Below are 21657 nucleotides of genomic sequence, written 5' to 3'. Positions count from 1 at the left end.
CGCTTCTTCAGTGACTTTGCTCTGGGCCCAAGTGGCAGCTGGAGGCACCTGAATGAGTTTCTTTCTTTCATCTCTTGTGGACTCTCTCTTCCCTCTTTTTTCCTTCCAGACCCCCCACTCTCCATTACTCACTGCAGGAAGAGTCTAGAGTCTCCGTAAGTATTCCTGGCCCTCTGAGGACCCTGGCATGATGGTGGCATGTGGGTGGAGGGTGGAGATGGGGACAGTTTGCCTGGCTCAGCCCTGTGACAGTGTCTCAGAGCAATTTCCTTTGAATTGAGCTGTGTGTTCATTTCAGCTGTCTGTGCATAGACTGTCTGAAAGAGCAGAGAGTTCCCTTCTCTGTCTTTGGAATGCAGTGCTGTGATATTTAAAACATTTTTTCCATTCTTTGTGTATCTTGCTTTAGTTAATATGAAAATGAGCTTGCATGGTTTGAGCAACTTGGGGATGGAGGTGTGATGAGACAGAGTGATCACCTGCAGGAGCTAGGCAGAGTCTAAGCAGAGGTGTGGGTGTTCATTCAAAACACAGGCAGCATACATGGTGGAGAGCCGCCAAAGCATTTCATGTCTCATCTCCCCAGGTGTTTGTAGCTGTCTTTGCTAAGAGGACTCAGAGCATCCCCTCTCATGCTATTTCCCCTTCCTCACAGCTTGTCTTCTGGTAAGGTGAGCCCTGAGAGCATTCGGACGCTGCGGCCTCCCTCTGAGTCCTCTGATGACCAAGGCCAGCCAGCTGCCAAAAGGATGCTGAGCCCCACCCGGGAGAAGGAGCTGTCCCTGTATAAGAAGACCAAGAGGGCCATCAGCAGCAAGAAGTACAGTGTGGCCAAGGCAGAGGCCGAAGCTGAGGCCACCACACCCATAGAGCTTATCAGCCGAGGCCCCGATGGCCGCTTTGTCATGGATCCCTCTGACATGGAGCCTTCCATGAAGAGCCGGCGCATCGAGGGCTTCCCCTTCGCTGAGGAGACGGACATGTACCCCGAGTTCCGCCAGTCAGATGAGGAGAATGATGACCCGCTGGTGCCCACGTCCGTGGCCGCCCTGAAGTCCCAGTTGACCCCGCTATCATCCAGCCAGGAGTCCTACCTGCCGCCACCAGCATATAGTCCTCGCTTCCAGCCTCGTGGGCTAGAGGGTCCCAGGGGATTAGAGGGCCGGCTACAGGCCACAGGCCAGGCCAGGCCGCCCGCCCCTCGGCCCTTCCACCATGCCCAGTACTACGGCTACCTGAGCAGCAGCAGCCCCGGCGAGGTGGAGCCCCCACCCTTCTACATGCCTGAAGTAGGCAGCCCACTGAGCTCCGTCATGTCTTCCCCACCCCTGCACACTGAGGGGCCTTTCGGCCACCCTACCATCCCAGAGGAGAATGGAGAGAATGCTTCCAATAGCACGCTGCCCTTGACTCAGACACCCACAGGGGGCCGCTCCCCTGAGCCCTGGGGCCGCCCAGAGTTCTCCTTTGGGGGCTTGGAGACCCCAGCCACCATGATGTTCCCCCACCAGCTGCACCCCTGTGATGTCACCGAGAGCCTGCAGTCCAAGGCCGGCCTCCCCCGGGGGCTGCCCCCCACCTCCCTGCAGGTGCCTGCAGCCTACCCAGGCATCCTGTCCCTGGAGGCGCCCAAGGGCTGGGTGGGCAAGTCTCCAGGCAGGGGCCCCGGCCCTGCTCCACCCACCGCCAAGTGGCAGGACAGACCCCTACAGCCCCTGGTGAGCCAAGGGCAGCTAAGACATACCAGCCAAGGTATGGGCATACCCGTGTTGCCTTACCCCGAGCCGGCTGAGCCCGGGGGGCACGGGGGCCCCAGCACGTTTGGCCTGGACACCCGGTGGTATGAACCCCGGCCGCGGCCCAGCCCCCGGCAGGCCAGGCGCGCCGAGCCCAGTTTACATCAAGTGGTGCTACAGCCCTCCAGGCTCTCACCTCTCACCCAAAGCCCCCTGAGCTCCCGCACTGGCTCTCCTGAGCTGGCCTCCCGCGCCCGGCCACGTCCGGGCCTCCTGCAGCAGGCAGAGATGTCGGAGATCACCCTGCAGCCCCCGGCCGCAGTCAGCTTCTCTCGAAAGTCCACACCCTCATCCACTGGCTCCCCCTCCCAGAGCAGCCGTAGTGGGAGCCCCAGCTACCGGCCCACCATGGGCTTCACTACACTGGCCACTGGCTACCCCTCCCCGCCGCCACCACCGCCACTACCACCACCATCGGGGCCACCGGGGGCTTCGGATACCCTGGATGTGTTTGGACAGGCCCCCTCCCCTCGCCAGATGGGGGAGGAGCTGCTTCGGCCAGAACCACCCCCCCCACCGCTACCCCCTTCAGGGTGAGTGTGTGCTGGTCTCTTCTGCCCTCCTCGGCCTGGTCATCTTCTTTCTCCCTCCCATTTCTGACCTGGTCCTCCACCTTCCATCACCCCCCCCCCCCCAATGACAGGGCTTGTGTGGACCTGTTGCTGGGCCACTTCATGAGAGGACAGCTGTTCTCTACGTTGGCAGGTGTGGTTCCTAGGTTGGGGGTGGGGCTGCCCTGCCCAGGTACCCTGCCAGGAGTTGGGGTTGGCCTTCCTCCCCAGCCTGGAGCCTCAGGAGACCCTGCTCACCCAAGGAGAAGGGCATAGGGCACCTTTGGACAAGGGGAGGGAGCATGGTGCATCCCAGTGAGTACTCCCCCGCATTCCTGTGGGCCTTGCTCTTTAGGGTGACTCCAGGAATTGCCTCCCTGGTATCCAGCTTCCTTGGTGCCCTTGGCCCCTCCTCCCTGTTAAACAGGCCTGACTTCCTTGGACAACCAGGCCAGGGGCCCCACCCTATAACTCCGGCCCCTAGTCACTTAGAGGGCACTGGGGGGGGGGGGGAGGAGATTCTGGAAGCTGGGAACATAATCTCAGGCCTGTGAACCCTGCATCCAGAGCCACCTACTTTCCCCAACCTGTGTGCTTCACAGGAAGCTACAGACAGACAGACTCCTGCCATCAGCCTGCCTGAGACAGCACACGCTAAACCGTAGCCGCTGGTATTCCAGGTACCAGAGTCCTACCCAGGGTCAGCCTGGATGCCTGTCTGTGCCTCTCTTCTCTGGTCCTTCTTCCCTGCCCTTATCTTTCCTCCTCTTCCTCCTCTCTGTTCCTCAAGTCCATTTGTTTTTCTTCCTTCTCAGTCTTCTCTGGGTGGCCTGGCCTGCTCAGAAGAGCCTGCACCATCTCCTAGGCCCCCTCCAGCCCTCCCGATCTCTCTCCTTCCCTCCTTCCCTTCCTCCCTCTCACTCTCTCTGGTTCCATCCTTGGTCTCTTCTGGATGTGGCTGTCTGTGCAGAGAGTTCCAGAGGAGGCTGGACTGGTGGTAGGCAGGCTGGGAGATGGTTGAGGAGGAGGAGGAAGGAGCCCAGTACTCTTCCCCTGCCCCCTGGCTCCCATCCTCTCTGGTACCTGGAAGTGCAAGCCTCACCTCCCACCCCTACCCTGCCCCCAGAGTGGGGACAAGGGCCCAGGCCCTCCTGTGGCCTGCCTGGGGGAGGGGGGGCAATAGCTCCCTGTTTCTGTGCTTGTGCCGAGCTCTCATCTGCTTCGTCCCATTGTGCCGTCTGGTTCTCTGTCTCTCTCCTTTCTGCTCCCCCAACCCTCTTCACCCATTCTCTGGCCTCGCCTGTCGGTTCTCTGGTCCCCCCTCCTCCCCTCTGGGTGTGCGTGGGTGCTCTGCCCACACCCGTGTTGATAACTGCTTTGTTTCTGATTGATCTCAGCTATCTGGGCAGTGTTGTCGAGACAAGCCTCTCCTCAGCTCAATAGGTAAGGGAGCTCCGCGGCTGGGCAGGGCGGGGGGTGGACAGGCGGACGGGGCTTTGGCAGGGCCATCGCTTCCTGGACAGGGGAATCCAAACCATGTCCCCTCAGCACTGCCCCCCCATGTGGGGGGGCGGCCGCCTCTGCACCTCGATGCCCCATGGCTTCTGGGTTTCCCCATGTCGAGCTGCAGCTTCTCATCCCCACCCTGGCCAGCTGCCCCCTCCCCCCAACCTTCCCAGCCTCCTTGCCTTCAGCTCACTCAGACACCACCTCTTCCACCAGCCAGCCTGCTGCCATACGAACTCCTAGCCCCCCACAAGGTTCAGGACACCCCACATGCCCCCCTGGGGACTGAGGATGCCTGAGTTTCCCTTGGCATCTCTGAGCCCTTGGGCCACCTGTTGGGGGACACACAGGCATCCTGGAACACCATACCCCCTTTTTATCCTGTTTTCTCCTGGAGCCTCAAGAAGATTGCTCCCACTTCCTCCCTGACCCTATCTCAGACACACATCTCCCCTGAAGTCTGCTGGTCCCCTGCTGTCTTTGGGAGGGTGCTAGCCCCTTAGGAATTCGGAGCTGGGGTGTGGCCCCGTGCCTTCCCTCTGCAGCTGGGCCTTCCTTAACTCTAGTCCCCTGCAGGTTGGTTTGTGGTCATGAGACCAAGAGATGAGCCTCAGCTTCAGACTTCTGTTGCTTTCATGGTGCCCACAGGCACCACCCCCTCTCCATGGACCATACTTCTAGGGAACATTCTAGGAGGTGCACAGGGGAGAGGACAGGTTTTTCAGGTCTGGTCAGAGACACTGGCATGGAGTCCCACTTTCTTCTGCTCTCTGTCTGCTCTACTATCACAGGCAGAGGTTAGAAAAGTGGGCCTTTTCCAGGGCCATCAACTTTCTTCAAGAGAGTTCCATGGTCCCTCAGGCTATCTCTATCTGTCTGTCTTCTCTCTCTCACTCTTTCTGGTGTCACTGGGACCTCACATAGTTGTTCTTTCACCACTTTGGGTTGACCCTTTCATTCAGAATAGAGTCAGACAGACAGATAGGCACCATGGCACTGGAGCACAGCACTCCATGTAGTGCCGGGGCTTAACTCTGGATTGCACATATGACAGAGCACCTCATTGTCTCTCATGGTGACATAGATGCTATGGTCAGTTAGCAGTTCATGTTCCAGGCCATGTTCTCAGTGAGCTCTTACCTTGATTCAGGACTGAAACCCTTAAGCTTTCCTTAAGGAGCCCAGCTCTGCTGTCTCTGAAGATCTGTCAGAGGGGCAGCAGCCATGATGTCCTGGGATTGTGTGTGATGCAAACTGTTTGCCAAGCTTGGCGATTTTAACTGGGTAGAACTATGAGCTCACCTGCTCTAGAGCATCCTGTAGCCTGCTAGGGATGACATTCTAAAGTGAACTACCCTCCTTTCCTGCTCTCCTCACCCTGTCCCCTCAACTATTACCCCTTAGTGATCCTTAAAAGTCTGATGGCCATAGGACCCTGGTTGTTCCCACCCCTGAGAAGTACCTGAACCCCACTCCCCTTTCATACTGCCATTCCTCTCCCCTGGCTGCTGACCGCTGCACCCCCAGTGTACCCACCCACCACCCTGACACCACCACCCCCCCCCCCCCCCCCCGCATCAGATCTGAGCTGCAGAGCCATCCCTTCACTGCTGTGGCAAACCCAGAAACCAAGGGCAGTGAGGAGGGAGCCTTCTTTCCTCCCGGCCTGACCAGCATCCCCAGCCTAGGAGAATGAAATCCTCCCCGAGCCTCAGAGTTAGACCTTCCCCATGCTGGGCTGGGCGGCAGGAGCCACGGCTGCTCTCCTGCCTGCTGAGAGCCTCCCTGGGCACGGTCACTGCTGGGCCATTGGGAGCCTCAGGCTCTTCTTCAGACGCTGTCTCCATGCTGCGCCTTTGCATGTGTCTCCACTTGGTCTGGCTTGGAGATGTGACCCGTCTCGTCTACACGTTCGTTCTCGCTCTGTTCCTATCTCCTTCATTTTCTCCTGTGCCTTCTCCCCACTCCTACAGTTGTCTCCCACCCCTCCTCTTCCTTCTCATCCTTCTCCTTCTTTTCTCTTTCTTTCTCCCTCTGTTATTCCTCTTCCCAACTCCCAACTCCCAAGGCAGAGTTGTGTTTTGTGGACCTGTCCCTCTCAGGGTGGCTGGGAGGTTGACCAGCATTCTTGACTCCCTGTCTGTCCTCATGTCTCCCTCGAATTCCCTCTCCTGTTGATAGTACCCAGGGACCTGGATGATGCAGGTGGGTCTGGGGGTGTGGAGGGGACTCCCTTTTACTGAGTGAGCCCTTGACAGGAGCACCCAATGGGAAACAAGATTCTCCTGAATAGAGCCCTGGTATGTGTCTGTCTCGATCCCTCCTCAGAAAGGTGGTATCTGAGTCTGAAGCTGGCCAGGAGCTGTACTCCAGACTCTTGACTTTTAACTTTGTATGAAGAGGAAGGCTTTGTCTTTGCTCTGCCCTCTCCTTGTGCACCAGCAGATTGCCACAGCACACAAGCTGGCACAGTCTGCCAATTGTGTCGTGATGGTCAGCTCCCAGGGCACCCGGGGCTTTTCCTGCCCTATGCTTTGCCAGTTTTGGACCCCCGGCTGCCACTGCATCTCTGGGCAGACAGAGAACTAAGAAGGTCGAGCCTCTTGGGCTAAATAGTTGAGATGTAGGCAATGCCTGGATTTATGAAAAGAGAGAGTAAAAAGTAAATCCCAGGTCATTTGGGGATAGTGCTGAACTATAGAGTAACACCATTGGCCCAGGGCACATGGGCGCATGTGTAGAAGACCCAATGCTAGACTTTGAGCCTTCACCTCTGACTTCCTGGGAGGAGACTCCAAGTTGCCTGGATTCCTGACTGTCTTAGAAGACTTGAGACTGAAAACCACAGCTTCCTGGGATGCTTTAATGGGGTGACCTTTGGGCCATATGTAGGCTCCCTGGACAGCTTTTTTTCAGAGGTAGGATGGAATTGTTTAGTCTGGTCTCCCCACTGTCTGAGCAACATCAGCACCCAAAACTACATTACCCAGATTTCCTGGGGGGTAGGGGTGGCCTTGACATTGGCAAGGGACCAAGGTTGGCCCTCTTGGAAATGGGGCAGTTTGATGCCATGGGCTTTGCACTTTGCAGGCAGCATCTGCAGGCACACATTGAATGTGTCATTTCTGCACAACAAAGACTCATTTTGCCTCTTCCTCTCCCTCCCTCCCATCCTTCCAGACACTTACATTTATTTTTCTCTCCTGTGTTGGGACAGTGTCTTGGTGCCTCCAGGAACCTTCATTTGTCATGTGTCTATGTTTGAGCGCAGACTTCAGACTAACCACAGGTGGGTGGACAGCAGGGAACCTGGAAGAGCTAAAATTTGGCTGTTCCGCCAGGAAAAGCTGGCTTCTCCTCCTAGAGCATTTACTCTCTGGGAGGGTTTTGCCTGAAGACACACAGGAGCCAGTGTTTCCCAACCCTAGCTGCCCTTCCCTGCCTAAGAAGAATGGGGCTGTGGCCACAGTGCCTTCCAGAGAAGAGCGCTTCTCTGGGGGTGTAGAGGGAAGTGGTGCTTTTCTCCTCTGTAACTTCCATCCCCATTTCCATTAGGAAGTCGTCAGAAGAGTGCTTTAGCTTTGTAGAGTCTTGGCTTCATCATGTAATAAGTGGGTACTTGCACCAGCTACATGACCTCTGTACCTTCAGTTTCTCCACCTGAAAAAGGGAGTCAAGGAAGTATTTTATCTCTTGGGATTGTTTTTAGGATTACAGAACGTTATTATAGTGAATAGTGCCTCACATGGTAAGTGGTATGAATGCTTTATGATAAAATGGTAATAAGAATAATATACTGATTTGTGTAAAAAAAGAAAACCGTCATCTGGGCAAGTTTCACTGGGCTTGGAGGTTCCTAGGAATCTTTAGGGACACCTTGAATTAACCTTGGTTAACCTCACATCTCCTGGTGACCTTGTATTATTGTTTAAGTGCTGTCTTCTGGGTCCTGTTGCTTGTCACCTGTCCCCAGCCTTATGCCACTCTAGTGTATGGCTCTTCCCGAGGAATTGGGTGAGGACTGAGAGAAAAATAAAATGGACAGTGGAGTCATGGCTTCGGTTTTCCTTGTAGGCAGCACGAAGAGGCCTAAATCAAGACTAAGAAGGGGGTGAGGACATTGCCTCAGCACTGGAAAGTCTTGTTCCCTCCTACCCTAGCCATCTCTTTCCTTTGCCTTCCAAATCCCCTTTCCCCTGCTGCTGTGAGGAGTCTCTGGGGGGTAGATTGTAGAGTCTGCGGAAGAGGAAGGAATGGGAAATTGCCGGACAGGGACTTAGGGGGTGGATGACCTGCCTTCTCATGGTGAATTGGATGACCCTTGCGCATGTAGGTGACACTTCTTGGCTCCATGCTCTTGGGGGGCTATGGGAAAGCAAGACACTGCCCCTGATCTGAACTCTGGAGGGATTCTGGGTACTTTATTTGCTAACAGGCTGTGGGGTGAGAGCATCCATCGGCGAAGATGAAGGTACCTCGCTTCATTGTTAGTTAATTCAGGAAAACCCAGGAACTGGAGGCTTGTCTCTAAGCAGCATGTTAAGTTTTCTTTTTCCTTGTCTCTGTAGAGATAATCGATGTTGGGAAGATGTGGCTGTAGGCTTTATACTCCTCTCTCTCTCTCTTTTTTTTTTTTAATAATCATACTACTTACCATTAGGGACTTCTTTTTCCTCACAGGGTTGGCTTTCTTACTCCTTTTTATCAGTATTTACCCCAAACCAGTTGCAATAGAGATGGAGGAAATGGCTTGGGGAGGAAGGAGGAAGAGATCCTGCCCATGCCAGCCTTAGTGAGAAAGAATGAAAGAAAGATCTCTCTCTTCCTCCCTTTATTCCCCAGGTGCCGTAGGTTGGCTTCCTTTGAGAAGAAATGGCCTCAAAAACAAATCTGCTCAATTTTCTTTTTTTGACAACTGGCCATAAATTCACTCTGTTATGCATGACTGTCACAGGTGTCCTTGGCCCCCTCTGTCACCTGAGTAGCGCGGCTTTAGCTGAATGGTTGCCCGTGTCCTTAGAATGGTGAATGATAGCATCTGTTCCACAGCTGAGATGGAAGGAATCCTCATCACACCCCTTACTCCCAGTTTCTCACCTTCTGCACTCCATAATGATCTTGGGTCCATACTCCCAGAGGGATAAAGAATAGGAAAGCTCCCAGTGGAGAGGATGGAATAGGGAACTCTGGTGGTGGGAATTGTATGGAACTGTACCCCTCTTATTGTATAATCTTGTCAGCATTATTAAATCAATAAAAAAAAAAGAAAGAAAGAAACATGGAGACTGCCTTGGCATTTGCTGTTATGGCTGGGGCTTCGTAAGCCTACCTTGTGTGGCCATTCTAACCACCATGACTTCCCCCATCTCCTGTTCTCTTACCTGCCTGAGCCCAGCTTGCCAAGGACCTGGGAGGCAGCCCTCCTAAAACACTGGCAGATGAAAAACACTTGCTGTCTGCTGCTGGGCCTCACCTGATTTCTGCTGGCAGAGGGAGGGATGCTGGGGCAGTGTCTTCCTCAGCTCATTGGACGTTGGGTTTCTCATGTTGCCTCCAGCCTTCTCTTTGTGGAGGCCAGTTAACTGAGGCGGGAGTTGACTGCCTCCTGCTTTAATCTGCTTTTTTCACTTAAAGGTCATGAGCAGGATGGTTTCTAACAGCTTCTGACATTGAAGCTTCTCCCTCTTCCTTTGACCCTTAAACTCCTTGCAGTGGGAGATGCAGGGGAATTGGGGCTTGGCCATTAAAGATGCTTTCTCCCTTTTCTAGGTTTTCTGACTGTCCTCCAGTGTGATTCCCACTTGAGCTAGGCCTCCGGCAGCTGGAGCTTCCTACTGAGTTTTCTCCCTTTCAGGAGCCATAGGGCGGCAGATGTCAAGGAGTCGGCAGGGAGAACTGAACTCCGTAGAACTGTCCTCTGGGCTCCTCTGGGACCACTAGTTGGCTTTCTTCCAGCCCCTCTTCCAAGGCTCCCTCTTTGGGAGCTGACTTGCACCTTTCTAATTGTCCCTTCCAGAACACATCCACCTGCACCCGGGAACGCTGCTGCACCTGAGAGACTGGAGGCTCTGAAATACCAACGGATAAAGAAGCCCAAAAAGTCATCCAAGGGCTCTTCGAAGTCAAAGAAACGATCCGGTAAATGACAGGAAAGCCCTGCTCTCCTCTTTCCACCTTGCCCTGCCAGTTATTAAGGGATTTGACCCAGGACCCAGCCCTGGGATTTCTGTGGAGTTGATTTCACCAGTTCATCTTATCCTGTGTGTCTTTTCAACACTACTTTGCCAGTAATGTACGAATACAATGAGTTTCATGTAAACAAAACAAAACAAAAAAATAAGCAAGGAAGATGAGGTTTAAAGAGCTAAGGTCCCTTTCCAGTTCTGTTTCCTCCTACTTGGGAATGGTCCCAGTCAGTGGTATGTATGCTTTCACTATCTTTCTTGCACATGCGCCTTCACAAAAGAGCATAGGGTTTTGGATTTTTTTTTTAATATTCTTTTTTAAACTTATTTATTTTCACTTTTGTTGCCCTTGTTTTTTATTGTTGTAGTAGTTATTGTTGTTATTGATGTCATCATTGTTAGATAGGACAGAGAGAAATGGAGAGAGGAGGGGAAGACAGAGAGGGGGAGAGAAAGACAGACCTGCAGACCTGCTTCACTGCCTATGAAGTGACTTCCCTGCAGGTGGGGAGCCGGGGGCTCAAACTGGGATCCTTACTCCCATCCTTGTGCTTTGTGCCACATGCGCTTAACCTGCTGCACTACCACCTGACTTCCCTGGAATTTTGTTTTTTAAATTGACACCAGGTTTATCACTGGGGCTTATTGCCTGCATGACAAATACTCCACTTCTGGTGGCCATTTTTTCTCTTTCTTTCTATTTTATTTGATAAGACAGAGAGGAATTCATGAGAGAGAGAGAGAGAGAGAGAGAGAGAGAGGGAGGGAGGGAGAGAGATAAACACTTGTAGACCTGCTTCACTTCTCATGAAGTAGCCCCCCCATAGGTGGGGAATAGGGGGAACTAGATCCTTGTACATGATAACCTGTGTACTCAACCAGGTGTACCAGGTGCCCCCTGTAATTTTTTTTTTAACAAAATAATGTGTTTTTCTATTTATATCTTTCTGCTAATTTATTTTGGGCCTTTTAGGCCTTCTGACTGGACATGATAATCAGAGGAGTGCTTTGGGGATTTCATGACATGAGCTCAGCATCTGCAGGTTGACCAAACTTAATTCAATGAGACAATGGCTTTTCCTTATCTCATGGAAAAGCCACCTCTCTGAAACAGTGTCTACTGTTACTCCAGCAGGGATAGGTACCTACCTCCCAACAAAGTACAAAAAGGATGGAGCCCCTTTTCATACTAGAAAAAACCCTTGGTATTTATCATATGTATTTTAGGGGTTTTTTATTTGTTTGTTTGTTTTACAAGTGATTTTATAATGTTGTGACAGGCTGTCACAGAAGCCTGCTTAACACTTTCCTTGTGAATCGTTCCAAACTTCTGTAGAATTATTTTCAGAGACAGAACTATGGAGAAGTGTTATACACAGTCTCTCTTGGATCTTTGAAAGAGAGTTAGTGATTTTCTCTCACTTAGTCATTTGGGTGCTACTGTTTCATATTCACTTCTAGATGGGGATACTGAGACAGAAGAAAAAAGGGGGGGTGTGTGACTTTTTCTTTAGGGGAGGAGAAAGACTTGCAACCCAGAGAGAGATTTTTTTATTATTATTTATAAAAAGGAGACATTGACAAAACCATAGGATAAGAGGGGTACAACTCCACACAATTCCCACCACCAGCTCTCCATATCCTATCCCCTCCCCTGATAGCTTTCCTATTCTTTAACCCTCTGGAAGTTTGGATCCAAGGTCACTGTGGGATGCAGAAGGTGGAAGGTCTGGCTTCTGTAATTCCTTCCGTGATGAACATGGGCGTTGACTGGTCGATCCATACTCCCAGCCTGCCCCAGAGAGGGATTTTTAAGCCCATTCAGTGTAAGACGCAGCTCTGTATCTTTCCGCTTGTCTGCCGATCTATCAATCTTTCTTAATATATATATATATATAGATATATAGATATATAGATATATATATATATTATATATGTTTTTTTTTTTTGCAAAGAAAGTTCCATCATCTGGATGCCAATATTCTCTATTGTTTTGTTTACAGTGGACCTGGTTTCTGTTAAGTGTTAGTTGCTCTCAAAAGTCTGTTTTTAGCTCAGATCTTTTCTGTGAGCTTAAGTCTCATATTTCCACTTGCCTGCTGAACATGCACTTGGATGTGTCATGAGCCTTTCAAATGTCCAAAATAGAGCTATTGATTATCCTCTCCAAATCTGTTTCTCTTCAATTCCTTTCTTCCCAGTTTCACAAATAGCACTGTGACCAGTCCAATTGCTGTGGCTTCTTCAATGTTGGTTCATGTCTTTCTCACCCATCTTTCATCTAATACATTTGGTGGGGTCTGCTGACCTAACTTCCCAAATACATCCTAGATCCTCTCCCCCCTGCCCCCACTGCCACTATTTTCTGTCTCAGCTGCTAAAACTAAATTTGGAGCCATTCTCATCTCCTGCCCTGCCTATTATAATAACTCTCTACCTAGTCTTCCCGTCTCCATTCTTGCTCCTTGTACTGACTCCTATGCATCCTCCTATGCATAATCAGAGTGATCTTTCAAAAATGTAACAGCTTCCTCTCTCTTTCCATCATGGTGTCTGCATGCACCTGTGCACACCTGTGGTCACACACTTTCTGTTAAACCTGCCCAGAGGCTTTTGACTGCAGACAGAACAGATTGTGAGCTCTTTACCATCAACTCTGTGGTCTGCTTTTCCAGCCTCACTGCCCTCTGTACCTCTCTTTCGGCTTTCCTACCTCCTTTCTGACCCTGGAGCCTGGTTCTTTTACTCTGAAGTTTGGGCTTCCTGGACTGGTTTCCCCTTCTGTTGGGAAGGCTTTTCTCTTCAGATCTTTGGAAAGCTCAACTCAAGGGTTGCTTCTTTAGCAAGTAGAAGCAGAGGCATCATTATTTGCTTTCACATTGACCCTGTGATGTTGATCTCTGTGGCATTTCCACTATCTGAACATTTTAGTTCTGTGCTCGTTTCAGTCTTTGCAGTGTGTCTCTTCTCTCCCATTCCCACTCTAAAGCAATCTAGAGAGCAAGGGTTTTCCCACTGCATTCCCCAAGGAGTGGAGGTAGAGGAGGGGAAAGCAAGAGCTTTTTTACTGTATCTACCTCCTACCCCCCATCCAGAAGGTCCAGGAAATAGAGAAATGACCCCAGCAGGAGTGGCGATTTTTTCTTAATTAAAGTTATGGTGAAAGTCCGTTATTGGTTGAGGGAAGATGAAAAAAAAAAAATCACATTGACTTGTAATTTGTTTTTTTTTTTCTTTTTTAAATATTTTTAATTAATTTATTATTGGATAGAGACAGACAGTTTGAGAGGGGAGGGGGAGATAGAGAGGGAGAGAGACAGAGAGACATCTGCAGCCTGCTTCACACTCATGAAGCCTTTCCCCTGCAGATGGGGACCAGGGGCTTGAACCTGGGTCCTTGTGCACTGCAGTGTGTGCACTTAACCAGGTGCGCCATCGCCTGGCCCCCATAATTTGTTTTTAGAAGCCCTGAGGCCTACTACTTAGAATGATGTTCACTACCAGAAACAGTATTTTATTTTGAATATATACTAAAATGTATAAATATATATCTAACATTTATTTATTTATTGACTAGATATAGAAACTGAGGTGGAGAAGGAAATAGAGAGGGAGAGAGACAAAGAGACACCTGCAGCTCTGCTTCATGGCTCATAAAGCACTTCTCTCCTGCAGGAGGGGACTAGGGGCTTGAATCTGGGTCATTGTGCATAGTAACATGGAAGTTCAACTGAGTGTGCCACCACCTGGCCCCTAGAAATTGATTTTTTTTTTCCCACCAGGGTTATGGCTGGAGTTTAGTGTCTCCATGATGAATCCATCACTTGTGGTGTCCTTTTTTTCTTGTTTTTCTCTTTCTGTTTTGATAAGAACAGAGAGAAATTTAGAGAGGAGAGAGAGAGAGAGACATCCACAGCACTGCTTCACTGCTCGTGAAGATTCCCCTCTGCAGGTGGGGACTATGGGCTTGAACCTTGAGTCCTTGTGCATGGTAACATGTACATTCAACTTAGTACACCACCTCCCCCACCCTCTGAGATAGATATTTTTAATAAGAAAATCATAGGTAATAGATACATGCATTAACTATTAAATAAAACATAAGGAAGAAACATTGATAGATGAGAAAAAGTGTAGGTCTGTGAAACTATAGGGGAAAAAAATCATGTCCATTATACTCTCTAGACTCTCAGTAAGACTAGGAAAGCAGAGTTGAGTTGCTGGTTGCCTCTGGGGCAAAGGAGGGGATTTCTCTGCTGCAGTCTGCTCTGATTCCCCCAGAAACTTGGAGTCTATGGTCTGGGCAGATGGAGAAGATGAGTGTGTGAGGCTGCATCCTGCCATCTCACCTTTTTCCTTTTTCTGCACACCTCTTCCCTCGTCCTCCCCCCCCCCCCCAGACGGTTCTGCCTCCCAGGCTCAGCAGCTTCCAAACTCTGAGGTTCTATGGCCCGACGAAGCCATCTGCCTCCGAAAGAAGAAGAGACATTCTCGGCCCGACCCCTTTGCCCGGCTCTCAGACCTATACCACCGACAACTTCCAGAAGACCAGACGGCAATTCTCAACAGTATGGACCAGGATGACCCCGGCCACGCCACTCTGCTGTGACACCACACAACTAAGTGTTCCCTAGTGCCAACATGCTGGGCTGGGGTGGGGAGACAGTGAGGGGCACAGGACAAAAGGTGTGTATGGGCCATAGATCTCAGATCTTTGCTCTGTTGTTCCCTTCCCCACCAGCATGGAGTCTACTTCAAGTCTTGACCCACTGGTTTTGTTCCTTGGCCAGAGGGCTGGGGGCAGATGCTTGGCTGTGGGGAAATATCTGGAAGTGAATGGGGCACAGGAGAGCTCTTCTTCCTCCCTGCCTCTCTCCCCTGAGCTAGATTGATTTTCCTCACTGCTTAAAATGCCCCTGGCCATGCAGACAAGGAAAGCAATGGCTTTTACTGCTCTCTGCTTCAGTTTGTTTTTCAAATCTTGGAAGAGGGTTAACCTTCCACCCTGTCTTCCAGACTACATACATATATAGAGATAGCTATAGATACAAATGTATATGTATGTAGTTTGTGGGTTTCTCTCTCTCTCTGTGTAGTATATATGTACATTGAAGCAAAGTGCAATTGATTTCTGTAACCAGTGAAGAGGAGGGAGAGGACAGCTGTGGGGCTGATACCCAGGAGCCTGTTTGTTTTGGGTTTTGTTCATCCTGAAGCAGATTCTTGCCTTCTCAGCTGAATTCACCCTTTGTCTCCATGCTTTCTTCCTTGCAGAGCAGAAATGGGGTTCGCTGTGATTACCAGCTGCCTGCTTTGGGGGGTTCAGTGGTGAGCTACCATAGAGCTAAACCCATGCCTTTACTTCTCAGTTCCTGGGGGATCAAATGGTACCCAGGCAGAGGGCCAGCTGGGCATTTTTCCTTCTGCTAGCACTTGGCTCAGGCTTCAGAAGTAGAAGCTGCTTAGTGGCAGGGCTGGGAGGCAGCCCCCCATTCTGCCCCATGCACAAGGCTGAGCTCCTCCTCAGCCCCTTCTGGTCCAGCCTGGGGCCAGCAACCCTGGGCCAAAGGCCCTCCCATTCTGGAACCATCTGTGCTGAGCACTGAGCTGCTTGGCTCTATTTATATCTGCCTCTGACTTGGCACCCTCTGGAGCGCTGTTCCAAAGTCGTTGATTGGATCCCTCCTTTCCTTTTGTAGGAGCTAATTCCTCAGATTGATTAATTGCCACTTGTGGGGAGCCTGCCTGCTGACTCCTCTTTGCCCAGGGTCCTCCTCCACCCTGGGGACCCGAGCTCCAATGTGATAGGGGTAAATGAAGCCAGGGTGCTTCTGATTTCTGGGGTGCTCTGCCCCACCCCACCCCAGTCTTTGTCCAGTTCTGTTGATTATGGAACTGGTTTGGAGTGGTGAGTGGCAGGTAGGCGTCTAAGCTCTGATCATTTTTCTGCCAAAATCTTGTCCTCCTTCCAACTGTTAGCACCCAGAAACTTCTGTGAGGTCAACTTACAGCCACTCTTGCTTCCAATAAGATAATGGTGCTGGCCAAGGGTGGGGCAGGAGGCCAGAGGTGGACAGAGCTTGTGGCTGCTATCTCCCAGCTCTTCCTGTCCAGGAGCCTGCCTTCTTGCTCCTACACTGAAGGTGGCTATTGGATTCCTTGAAGTATTTCCTTCTTGGTGCTGCTGTCTTAGTGGGTGGGTGCAGGAGCCTCCATCTCTCCACTACCACGTGCTTGGACATTAGCCAAGTCAAAGCTCTGGAGGCTTCCAGCAGCCTCATTGCAGTTGCCAATAGCTCAGCCTAATGACCTCGGCAAAATGCATCCCTGGGAGCCAGGAGTTGGCCATTCCTTGGGAGCTTCCGTCTTCTCTGCCACACGGGCCTCGGTGCTTCCTTTCTCTCGCCTAGCGAGTGGGGACCAACTCCACTCTCGGGCATCTGCCACACCATTCCCATGACCACGCTTACTTCCTGAACATGACAGGTCCAGACAGAAGAGTGGGCAAGGCAGAGTCCTGCTTCTCATCTTGTGGATGCCCCCCTCCCCACACCCCTGGGCATGGCACCTTGCCTCCTGGAAGTGGATCTGGACTTTCTGGTGAACATACTTCCCTGGGCATCCAAACCCACTTTACCACCATGCAGGCAGGATCTTCGCCAGACAGATGAGAGGAAGTGTGTTCCCTCTGTCCTCTTGCCTGAGGCAGCACTACCTCTGCCACTGTGCCCCGTAAGTGACTTTCTGCAAACCTCTCTTGTGGTATGTGGGGCTGGCAGTGGGGTGTCCTGGGAGCCTCTGCCTTTCTGTGACTCACACACGTTGCTTCTCCACCAGAGTGTGGCTGGGATGTGAATGTGTAACGTCAGGCTGCAGGCCTCATCCACTGAGGCCTGTGCTGGGTGTTTAGGCCCAGAGGTCCCACAGGGAAGGTAGACGTGGTATAAAACTGTTTCCCTGAGCCGTCACGGGGGCCCGAGGGCCACTCAGGGCTTCAGTGTCCTCTAGGCCAGCAGTGATCTGTCTTCAGTGCTCACACAGGTGCTGACTGGTCTTTCCACTGGCCATGCCCCTTACCTCAGCACTTCAGACCAAATGGTGGCAGCAGTGCTTCCAGCTGGCAGCCATATTGAAGCAGCTCCAAGCCTGGGGAAAAGGGACATGGGCCATCCTGGCTCTCAGTTGTCCCATCTCCTCTGTAGAGGGCTTCCTTCTTATGACTGTGTCTGTGGAGGCCTGAGGCCTCCCTGCTCCCCAAGAGCTAGTCCAGTCCTTCCTTTAAGGCTTTCTGTGGCCAGTGGCAGAAAATGGTCCCCTGCCTTCACATGGCAGAGGGTAAAACCGTCTTGGGCACGTGTGTCAGAGCTGGCTCTGTGCCCTGGGGGAGGGTGTTGGTATGAATGTGTGCTGATGGGGGTGCAGCCATTTCAAGGGAGCACACACCCTTAGTGCTCTGCCCTTGAACCATATAGTGAGGGCAGTTCTGCCTCCTCGGCCTGAGAAGATTTGTCTCTTCCTAACTAACATTCCGTCTCCTGGTCTGGTCATCTTTGCAGTAGAAGTTTCTTGTGTGAAAATTATTCAGCGAGTGATGAGGGAGTATCTCAAACTTTTGACTGCCCCTCCATTCTGCATGTTAACTGGAAAGCTGTCCCAGAGTTAGATGACAAAAAGAAGGCAAAATGGTTCTTGAAGATGCCAGTAACTGAATGCACCTGGTTGGGGGTGTGGGTCCAAGACTTTCTTGTTTGGGGGGGGGCATTGAGCAATAAGAAGGCAAGTCTTACATTCTGCCTATTTCCAGAGGTGTCAAGTCTGTCTGTGCCCCCTTTGAAGAGAGCCCTGTGTGTCATGTTTATGCTCTGGAAGAGGGGTCTCTCATAGGGGTAAAAATTTTCACTGTTCTCTGGCTTGACTTTTCATTCAGGCTCTAAACTTCTTGAGGTTGCACTCTTCCCATGCAGAGGAAACTGGTGAGTGTTCAGAGGTAGATTTCTGGACAAGTGTCTTGTTGGTTTGTTTGTTTCTTCCCTCCCCCTCCCATAAAAGGTGACAACAGTTGAGTCAGGGAAGAAACAGACTTCACAGAGCATCAGGTGACACCACTCCCCAGGATTAGCACCCAGGACTGAGGTATATGTGGCTGGAGCTGTTCTAATCTTATCAGCAAGAGCCTTTTAGGGGGTTGGGGTGGGGGAGAATTGTACATAAATCCCATTTTATTACTATGTAGAAAAACATTAGAAAAGCTAATCTTTAGTCTCAAGCTTGCTTTGCTTGCATGTACAGAAGCACTGGGGGCTTTGCGGACACCGTTGGGGAGCAGTAGGAGGAATGAAGGAGTTTCTTCTCTGAGTATATCCTGGTCGCTGCCCCACCGTGGGTCTCACTGGTCCTCTGGGCCCAACTCTGCCTTTCTATCTAGCTTCTCTCTCAGAAGGAAGGCTCCCAGCCCCACACTCTGGGCAGAGGTTCCCAGAAGGTTTGTGATGGTCCAGATTTAAACTAAGAAAAGTGATTGATGGGTGTTTCAGAAAGGGGGCTGGGTTAGCAGCGGAGCCTAGAAAGCCTGCCGAGTCCTTTTTCCAGGTGTCTCCAAGGCCAGAAGCAGCACTGAAAAGCCAGCTGAGTCTGGAGCAGAAGGCAAAGATCCTGGCATGTGACAGTAAGACCCAAGCCAGGGGGGACATCAGCCTTACCTTCCTCTTTGGGGTGCATTATATACAAGTCGCAGATCATCTCAAGAAGAAAGGTGTGATTATCCTGGAGTTGGGGCAAGCCTGGGAAGGTGATATCATCACAGAGAAAAAACAGGGAAACTGGGGTGTTGAAGGGAAGAGTCTTGGCACAGGTCCAGACTGTATCTTTTAAGAGGTCTTGAAGCTTTCTTTGACCTAGCTTCTTCTAGAATCAGCCAACTACACAAAGTACCCAAATCAAATAAAGACATACTGTTTATGAGGTAGTTCAACTTTGCTTTTTTTTTTTTTTTTTTTTTTTTTGAGGCAGGGAGGCCTCAGACCCAAAGCTAGGAGACTTGTCCTGAAAGCTCCCTCCTTTCACCAGTGGAGAAGGAAGATTCGTCCTCATGTACTTCACCCGAGTGTTAATCATGGCGGCTGGCCTTGCCTTTCTCTTCCATTATCTCTTCATTATCTCAAGATGCTGCAGCTGGTGATGGGGAAAGGGGACTGGGCTTTGGATTTTGTACTTCTTACCCTTTCTTCCTGGGGTATACAGGGTTCCTTTAGGCTGTGAAGCTCCACAGTGGCTTTCTACCTAGAGATTTTGTCCTCTCTGTTCTGTTGACCGTTAAAGCCTCCAGTCTGGCTGGGCAGAAGAGGCTGAAAGAATTTCACCCTGACATCAGAAAGCAGTCATTCCTCTATCCTCTTTGATGTCTTCATTGCCGCCTCTTCAGATCAAGAAACCATATCAAAAATCTCTTCTTTAGAAGAAGTCACTAAACCCAGGATCAAAGCCCAGACTTGTCATTAGTGCTCTCAGCAACTTGCTGTTTGCTTAGGGGTGCCATTTGTCCCCTAATCCACAGTGAATCCTTAGTGGTTCAGTGCTCACTTTCTGGACCCTTTGTCTATACTTTCAAGTAAATCTTTTGCGAGCAAATAGAATATCCCCCACTGGATATTTTCTATGTTGGACTGCTGGAAGGATAGAGTGTTTTCATGACCTCATTCCAAGCTAATGCCTAAAACACTGAGTCTGATCCAAAGACACCTCCCCCCCAGCCCCAATGGTTTTTGTGTAGGATAAAAAAAATCATGCCTGAGAGAAAATGTTGATGGGGGTGGGAGGAATCACCCCTTATAGGAAAGAGAGTGAAGCATCTTAATTGCTAAATGCTTTGCTCATGTGGCAACTCATACTCAAAAGCATTGGATATACTTTTTGATAGATTTGTATGTAGTAGGAGTTCAACTTTCTCAAGAGGCCTGATGAATTACTGAGCTATGGACCACTGGATGGGATAGCTAGACTGGAGATCAGAAGTGGCATGAATCCTCAGTTCCTGTCTTCTGTCCTTTGGCTGGTCCCTTTGCCAGTTGCCTTTCTCATCCCACTGGGTGGGCTCATGGGTGGCTGTTGGGCCTGTTAGCTTTTGGATCTTAAAGAAATGTGCTCTACCAACCCCAGCTCTCCCTGAAGCTGTCTTCTTGAATTGATTTTTTTAGGAACTAAGGCAAACTCTCCCCCCTGCCATACATATGCCCACCAGTCTGGTTCCTTTTCCCTCTTATCCCACTTCTTTATGGTTCCAGGGATCTTGAACTTGTGTGTGGTTTAAGATAGGGAGGTGGTTGGGTGAGGAAGGGAGAAAGGTTGGGTGAGACGGTGGGGAGAATTTGCATTTTCAGCCGTAGGAATACTGCAAGCATGCTTTGAGGCAACGTGCAGGGTGTTCATTGAAACGATGGAAAGGGCAGAGGCCAGTGCTCTCTTCATATTGGTGGTAAGAACTTAAGGCTCTGTGCTTCCTTGTGGCATAGGGAATCTAGGATGCCTTATTTGTAGTGGAGAGGAATTGACTGGCCCATCATGCAAAATCCTTGAAAGGAATGTTGTTGATATCTCTACCAAACAGATATTTCTATTGCCTACTCTGAACAAGGAGAGGTCTGTCCTGAGTAGACAGTGTCCTGGTCAGGTCAGAGACATGGGATCATCTCACCTGTCCTTCTGCTGTGACCAGTCTTCTCTCATCCTGAGGCAGCTGTCTACTCTGTGTTCCTTTCCTGAATATAGGAAATGCAAGTGTGTGTGTGTGTGTGTGTGTGTGTGTGTGTGTGTGTGTGTTGGGTACTAACATGATGTGTGATCTGTTTGTGGTGTTTGGCTGTTTGTGTATATTGTGGGGTGTGTGTATGTGTGTGTATGTGATTTGTAGGGACACACTGATCTGCCTGAGTAACATCAGTAGGAGACCTTCTTTGGTTGACTCCTTTGCTAGGCAACTTCTGTTTTGGTAAGAGGGTGCAATTAGTACTATACCATGCTTAGTGTCTTTTTTAATGGAGATTGTATATAGAATATATAAATATATATAATTTGCTCTATTTTAAGGAGAGAGGGGGGCCTTATGTAAGGGGGGTGGGTGGGTGCAAGGATCAGATGCAATAGTGGCAAATGGGAAGCTTCAGGCCAGCAGGCCGGGAAATGGGGTGGGGGTGGGAGGCTGGAGATTAAAGCCAGCCAAGAGGGTCAGGTTCCCTGCCCTCAGCACACATATATAAATAGACAGAAAACCTATATCAAGTCTAGCTAGCTAGCTTATCTATATATCTATATATCTATACAAAGTCATAGTTTGCTTTATTTTTGTATCTGTGCTTCGAGATGCTGTGAGCAGAACCTGCTCCCCAGGTGGCCTGGGGTCCTGGCTCATGCCTTGAAGCCCCCCGCCTCCTCATCTTCCCTCCATGACTCTCTTCCTCCCAGGCCTCTCTGTTCAGGGGTACTTGGGCTTTTCTTGGAACTGTATAAATAGACATGAGAATTTCCACAATGGCAAAGCAGAGAATCCACTTGTACAGAGGGCAAGAAAGCTGATGGTGGCAGGGGAGGTACTGGATCTGATCATCCTCAAGAGCCAAGACTCAC

The 21657-nt window shown here is 50.5% G+C and overlaps 1 protein-coding gene across 4 annotated transcripts in view; it reads left to right on the top strand.

Annotated features, from left to right (window-relative positions):
• Positions 1-21124, top strand: part of IGSF9B (immunoglobulin superfamily member 9B) — a 61112-nt gene extending 39988 nt beyond the window's left edge. For 2 of the 4 annotated variants that reach the window (XM_007537342.3, XM_060180195.1), the window contains exons 17-20: positions 110-155; positions 656-2329; positions 9870-9991; positions 14439-21124. In XM_007537342.3, the coding sequence (XP_007537404.2) occupies positions 110-155; positions 656-2329; positions 9870-9991; positions 14439-14647 (2051 nt within the window). In that variant the 3' untranslated portion in view covers positions 14648-21124. Of the gene's footprint in view, positions 1-109; positions 156-655; positions 2330-2949; positions 3028-3744; positions 3791-9869; positions 9992-14438 lie in introns of those variants that run through there. The other 2 variants (XM_060180196.1, XM_060180197.1) reach the window with 2 other exon arrangements.
• The last annotated feature ends 533 nt before the right edge of the window (positions 21125-21657 follow it).

Source organism: Erinaceus europaeus, chromosome 20, assembly GCF_950295315.1.
Source record: "Erinaceus europaeus chromosome 20, mEriEur2.1, whole genome shotgun sequence".
NCBI classification, from domain to species: domain Eukaryota; kingdom Metazoa; phylum Chordata; class Mammalia; order Eulipotyphla; family Erinaceidae; genus Erinaceus; species Erinaceus europaeus.
The sequence above is the reverse complement of the archived record's forward strand: the minus strand, read 5'-3'. Positions and strand labels throughout refer to the sequence as shown.